We start from the raw sequence: 6,737 nt of genomic DNA on the forward strand, positions 1-6,737 counted from the left end.
CTGACATTTTCTTAGTTGTGGGGTTGCCCGTACACCCCTTGAGGCTTGGAACTCAACCTCTGCTCACATCAGAAGGTCACCACTGGAAAGAAAGCCAGTATGGCAGTGGGCAAGCCACTGACGGGGCCGCGAGACAGCTTTAGTGATGCTCTGCCCCCTTATCTGTTCCTCTCCTCTTCACTTTCCTCTCCGTGTCTCTCCTCTTCTACCTCAAGTGGACAAGAGGCATCTGTCGGCACCAGTCACTGCCTGGAGGCTGGACCCCACTGGCTCCAACCCAGTCCTCCACCATGGCCTCAGTCCTCGCACCACTGGAGGCCGAGGTGATCCGTTTGGAGCCGTCCCCGCTAGAAATGCTGGGTTCAAACCATTAATCGTAAGAACTCGAGATCTGTCCCTACATCTTTCTGACTTCAATTCTCCCCTTAGACCCTAAGCTCTCAATTAAGACAAAAGGCTGGGTCTTTGCCAAAATTGTCTCCTCAGGAATCTCACCCTCTTTCTGACCCAGGCCTGTCCTTCCTTTCACTCTTCCGTAGTTTTAGTGGTGACATAAATTCCTCAGAGAAATACATTTTTTTTGAGAAAGAAGTACAGGAAGCAGGAAATGATCCTTTGTTTAACATGTCTGTAACCTCATTTTCATGATTCCACATCTTTTTAATGAACTTTTTATTGCACACTGAACTTCAAAGCACGTAGGGTTTGAGAGAGGTTACAGATGGCCACAACATCAACAAACAAATGCAAGTGACATTAGCCTCCAGGACTGCAAAGCACACACAAGAAGGCAACAAACAGTACAACCCATTGGATGAAAACCTAGGCCCTAAGGCATTGGCTCTAGAGAACGTTCTGGTAAAAACTATCCTAGAGGAGCAGTAAGTGATGCCAGGAGCAGGCCGGGAGCCAGAGAGGAAGGAAGCAGAAGGGACAGGGCAACACTCTTCTCTCCCCACAAGCTTACATGTAATTTGAGATTCCCTGAAATAGATCTCACCCATTTAAACCACCAAGCAATAACCGGCACAAATAATCAGTTAAGACGTACCCGGAGGGCTTCCCTAGTGGCGCAGTGGTTAAGAATCCGCCTGCCAATGCAAGGGACACGGGTTCGAGCCCTGGTCCGGGAAGATCCCACATGCCGCGGAGCAACTAAGCCCGTGCACCACAACTCCTGAGCCTGCGCTCTAGAGCCTGTCCTCTGCAACAAGAGAAGCCACCGCAATGAGAAGCCCGCGCACCGAAATGAAGAGTAGCCCCCGCTCGCCACAACTAGAGAAAGCCCGCGTGCAGCAACGAAGACCCAGCACAGCCAAAAATAAATTGATTTTTAAAAAAATTTTTTAAAAAAAGAGGTACCTGAATGGAACTCGGAAGACAAGTGCCTTCTGTCAAATTCACACTCTTCTGGATTTGAGTCTCAGTATTTTCTTGTAGAAAACACCCACACTCTAAGGGTAACGTTTAGCAAAAGAGAGGCACTACGATGGGAAAGGAACCCTCCTTCCCTCTCCTTCACCTACCAGAACTAAAACCCATTCATGCCAGGCTTCTGGCTGTGTCTCAGTAAGACACCCAGTGATGAGTGCCTGTCAACGGTAGCGATCATTCATTCACTCCTTTATTCATGCCCTGGCCTGTATCAGATGCTGAGATGGGAATTTGGGAAAATGGCTACCAAACATGATACCATGATGTCTCTTTCTTTGAGGAGCTTATGATCAAGTGGGAAGATGTGACTCACGTATTTAGAAAACCAGTTAATAATCAGAAAGTAGCCCTTGGTCAAGAGAACCAACGGACCCGCTGACTTCCCAGCGGCTGTGATATTGATAACCCAAGATCTTCCCTGACTGTGGCCTCCTGGGGTTTCCAATGATCCTATAAACAAATAATTTGCCTCCCCACTGAGGCCGTGAGCTTGTTGAAGGCAAAGCCAGGTCTTCTACACGTGTCTCCCATGATGCCGGGCACACAATGAATAATATCTGACTGCTGACCAAGTCCCAGGCACTACGGATGCCAGGAGCACTGAGTGCTCACAAACTTGCTAAATTCTGTAAATTTCGCTAAACTGTCAGATAAGGATGGGGCTGCTAAGGGTTGCAGAGGCAGGGTGGGGGGAGGATGTGGTCACTGGCAACTTGGGACATGGACCCCTTATCTCTTTTGTACATCACAGTCCTCCAGTGCCTAGAAAATGCCTGGCACACAGTAGGTGCTCCGTAACCTTCTGATACTCAAACAATGAACTAATGAACCAATACCTGCTTCTTCCAGGAGGCGAGTCTTGAGTTATGTTTTGGAGAAAGTGATAGTACAAATTTGTGGAGAGAAAACGGTATTCTAGGTAAAGGAACACTCCCGAGTTCAAGGCATATTTATGTATTCAAAGATTTTCTGCGTGCCTACTATGTGCCAGGTTCTAAACTAGATTCTGGGAATACAAAGATGATCAAGACAGGCTTTGGGGACTTCCCTGGTGGCGCAGTGGTTAAGAATCTGCCTGCCAGTGCAGGAGACACGGGTTCGTCCCCTGGTCCGGGAAGATGCCACATGCCACGGAGCAACTAAGCCTGTGCGCCACGACTACTGAGCCTGTGCTCTAAAGCCCGCGTGCCACAACTACTGAAGCCCATGCACCTAGAGCCCATGTGCCTAGAGCCCGTGCTCCACAACAAAGAGAAGCCACCGCCATGAGAAGCCCGCGCACCGCAACTAGAGAAAGCCCGCACACAGCAACAAAGACACAAGGCAGCCAAAAATAAATTAATTAATTAATTAAAAAAAAAAAAGACACGCTTTGCCTAAAAGGGACTCAAGAGTCTAAAGAGACAGACATGTAACCAAGATTATCAAAAAATGTACCTTGTGTTATGACAGGAGATGGAGCCCTATGTGGAGGAACACAGAACAGAGTTAGAGGACGGGAGGGGCCCCTGTTCTCACCCCCTCCTTCCACTCCTTCTCCAGGACAGACTCTCCAGTCAGGGCCTTCGGGGACACAAGCCAACGTTGCAGAGGGCTTGCTTTTCACCCAGTTAGGTTGTACTCTTTGCCCTCAGTCTTCGCACTGCTTTGGGAGCCTGGTGGCAAAGCTGCTTCCATTATTGCTCTTGTCCACTGATCAGCTGAGGGGGTGATGCGAGCTGAATCTCGGACCAGGGCTGCTGGGGAGGGAAGGGCATTCCACGCAGAAGCGAACGCAAAGGCTCAGAAAGGAAAAGACTTGCGCGTCTGGGAAAGTCAAGGAGCTGAGCGCGGCCGGAGCTGGCAGGAAGCAAGCAGGATGTGAAGGGTTTGTGTGAAGCTCTGGGAGGCCACTGAAGGCTTTCTAGCCTGGGGCTGGCAGGCCGGGAGATCTGCGTTTCCGAGAGAGAACTCGAGCGGCCATGTGGAGGGTGGGCTGGAGGGGGAAAAGCCCGGCTGGGCGGCCGCTGCCCTGGGACAGGGTGAGAGGCCCCACGTGGGGAGCACCGGAGGTGGGGGCCAGGTTTAGGAGGGCACAGAGTGAGGTACAGGCTGAAGGGAGCATTGCCTGTTATTCTCTGCAAATGCCCAGCAGGAAAGTGGCCTTTTCTCACTTCAGCTGTTCACGATGGGAGCGTCTCCAGAGAACACAGCGCCCCACCAGCCTCACCTGATCCCACTTGGGCTCACCCTTTAGTGGGGACACAGGGCTGTCCTGCGGGGTGAAGCTAAATGGGCTTGCCCTTCGTCCCCGTTCTCCCTTTCCGCGCCTATGCGGGACACTCCAGTATTCAGGGCCTACACCCCGGGGCCCCTGTCCTGGGCTTCCTAGCCCTGGGCTTTGTCTGTACCACACTCTCGATTCCCCCCAGTGAAATGACCCGGGACCCCGAATTCCTCTCCCTGCCTGCCCATAGCAGCTCCCCTAAACCCCTCAAGTGCCTAATCTGCTAAACTAGGTAAAATAGAAAGAATCCCTGTCAGTGGGTCAAAAGGCAGAGCGCTGAAGGGCCCCCAGGCCCTCCATGAGGCCCTCCTGGCGTGAGCGCCCGCCTCTGCCTTCCGCCCCAGGTGCGCTGCACTAACACCTCCCCTGTAGGAAAATGTTCACCTGGACGGGAGGGGAAGGGATTGCAGTGGCTGGCCTGGGGGGCAGGGAGGGTCTCGAAGTAGCTCTGCAACCCCACTGGCCCATTCACGAGTGAGGCTAGATGGACTTACTCTAGGCCCTCCCCATTCACACCTTTTCTACAAAACCGAAAACCCTTGCCTCAGAGGACCGAATCTACCCAAAGGATGCAAGGCCTGGGCTTGGCCCCCAGTTGGGAAAGCTTCCCCACTCACCAAGACGGCGCTTCCTGGTGGCGTGTGAGAGTTGGTTTAGAAAGATGCCACCCCCTGGCATGGAATCTAGAGGCAGGATGAGGTCATCCTAGCAGCCTGGAGAGAATGGAGGCCACCGCTAGCACAGTCCTGATGTATCATTTACCAGGTAACCAGGACTGCTGCTCTAGAAGAAACTCCATCCTTCTCCTGCCCTCCCCCTGGCCTTCTGGTGAGAGGGACCCAGAGACCACAGCTGCCGCCACGCTGGCCAGGCAGTTGCCCTAGTAACAGTGTCCAGCACCCCTTATTTTGTCCCCCAGCCTGTCACAAAGCCCCTCTTGCCCCTGGGGGAAGAGCACCGGCCCCTCTGCAGCCTGGCACAATGGGCTCCCGTGGAGTACACAGTGTTTCTTATTGTGGCATAAAAGGCCATAAAGTCAGAACAAAGAGGGAGCCCAGAGCCCTGATGGGCCCGCTGCTTCCTGCCGGGCAGAGAATACAACCGATTGTTGAAAAGCCAGTGGTGAGGCAAGTGGCCAGTTAGCACGGCCTTCACCCCACGGCCTGTAAATGCGATTGGGACCATCAGGATGGGATTCTGCTATTCAGATCAATTGCTGAAAGGAAGCAAGTCTGTTCGCGCTGCCAAATTTAGAAGCCCCGCGCCAGCGACGGGGACCTGGGCCACGGCCGAGGCTCTCATTAGGAGGAGCCTAAGCCCCACAGGTGCTGACCATCGCACTGCCCTTGGCACCTCCGCGCGTTTACTCTGCCCCTTTAAGGTGACGTAAGGGATTCCTAGAACATCCCCGAGACTAGGGAATTAGACATCTGTTCACAATTGCTTTGGAAAAATGATTCATTTTTCATTGTCTCCTTTCTCATAGTTGTCAAGAAATTACCCACAACCCAGACCGGAAGAAAATGAAAGTAGGTTTGGGGATCAGTCCTGCCATGTTGCGGGTGTTTGCTAATGTGCTCTCTTTCGGTGACTGTGTTGAACCTAATGGTGTGGAAGGAAGTAATGACCACCACCCAGAGGCAAAAATAACCCCACAAAGCCTGGGAAACTCTAACTGCAGCCGTCGGGAAGGCGTGTCCAAGTATGCTGGATGCAGAGGAGATAAGGATTCTAATTCATCCCGAAAGCGAGGGGAAAGGCCAGCAAAGGGAGGACGGCCTCCTCGGGTGTAGGTTAACTTGCTACAGGTTTCTTCCTTTCCCTTTGCTGGGATTCACCAGCGTCCAGCCCTTGGGGAGCCCCTTGGGTTTTCTTCTAAACCTTGGAAAGGCACTGTTTAGCCATTACCTGAGGGGACAACAGTCATTCACAGGCTAGTACTGGATTTTCTCACTAATTTGGCCCATTCAAGTGGGCCTGTTGGATTCAGAAGTTGAACAAGGAAAACAGGTGTCAGGCAAAGTCAAAGGCGGCGGGACAGCTGTCTTCAAGTGGGTTCATTATCCCATAGAAAACCCAACTGAAGAAAACGTGCTCGATTAAAGCAGGCGGGCTGGCAGTCAGACTTGGGAAGAACTTCTCCATCAGCTGGGAGAACAAACATTACAGTGAACTTGGGGGGGGGGGGGCGGTGACAATTCCATGCCCAGAGGCTGTTCTGGCGAGAAATTTCACAACTGCCTGCCTTCAAAGGTTTAGAACAGCGATTTCCACGCTGGCTCCGCCATGGGAATCACCTGGGGAACTTAACAAAAGTACAGATTCCTGGGCCCCTCCCTGAGATTCCGTTTCGGGTGATGGGGTGGGCCCCTGGTGATCCTGATGCAGCCGGTCACGGTGATGCTTTGGGAACCCCCAACAGACCCGTCTGCAGGAGAAGCTAAACCAGCTCAGAGCTCCGCAGGGTGGGGCCCAGATGACGACCCTACAGCACCCAATCTATTATTCAGGGCGCGCAGTCCCGAGAACCCGGGCTGACCATTTTCAGAGCGGGGGGGAGGGCCCTTCCCTCCGTTCACAAAAGGAACCCGCAGAGTCCCAGTCCCGGGCGCCATCGCGGGGGTCCAGCCGAGCCGGGTGAGGGCCCAGCGGCCCCGTGCGCCCTCGCAAGGCCCTGGGGCAGCCGGGAAGGGAGAGCGGGCAGGGAGCTGTGAAGTCTAGGACGGACCTTTGTGTGCGGGCGCACGCACCCGCTCTGCGCCCGGCCTTTGGCGAGAGCCCCTGCTCCGGAAAGGGCTCCCGCGCCTCGGCCAGGACGACTCGGTGGCCCGAGGCACCGGACAGGGTCTCGGCGCCGCGCCCGGCTGCACCCCTCCCCAGCGCACGCCCCGGAGGCGCCCGCGGTCTTCCCGGTTGGAGGAAACCTGCTGCTGCCGGGCGCGCCCGGGTGGGTCTGGCTGGGCAGGGGCGACCCCTAGTGCCCAGCGGGGGCCGCTGCCGCCCTGCTGCCTGGGGAGGCCCTGAGCAGGATGGAGAG

General features: G+C 54.3%; 1 protein-coding gene and 1 long non-coding RNA gene across 2 annotated transcripts in view; one reads left to right on the forward strand and one right to left on the reverse strand.

Annotated features, from left to right (window-relative positions):
• LOC125962038 (uncharacterized) overlaps positions 1–5,025 on the reverse strand; it is a 51,381-nt gene extending 46,356 nt beyond the window's left edge. The window contains exon 1 of the long non-coding RNA XR_007473331.1: positions 4,318–5,025. This is a non-coding gene — a long non-coding RNA (uncharacterized LOC125962038). The remainder of the gene's footprint in view (positions 1–4,317) is intronic.
• The window catches only part of MARCHF10 (membrane associated ring-CH-type finger 10), an 88,741-nt gene that overhangs the window by 79,706 nt on the left and 2,298 nt on the right, over positions 1–6,737 (forward strand). Inside the window, exon 10 of the mRNA XM_049701652.1 lies at positions 5,187–5,229. Coding sequence (XP_049557609.1) covers positions 5,187–5,229 — 43 coding nt within the window. The remainder of the gene's footprint in view (positions 1–5,186; positions 5,230–6,737) is intronic.

Source organism: Orcinus orca, chromosome 19 (genome assembly GCF_937001465.1).
Source record: "Orcinus orca chromosome 19, mOrcOrc1.1, whole genome shotgun sequence".
Classification (NCBI taxonomy): Eukaryota; Metazoa; Chordata; class Mammalia; order Artiodactyla; family Delphinidae; genus Orcinus; species Orcinus orca.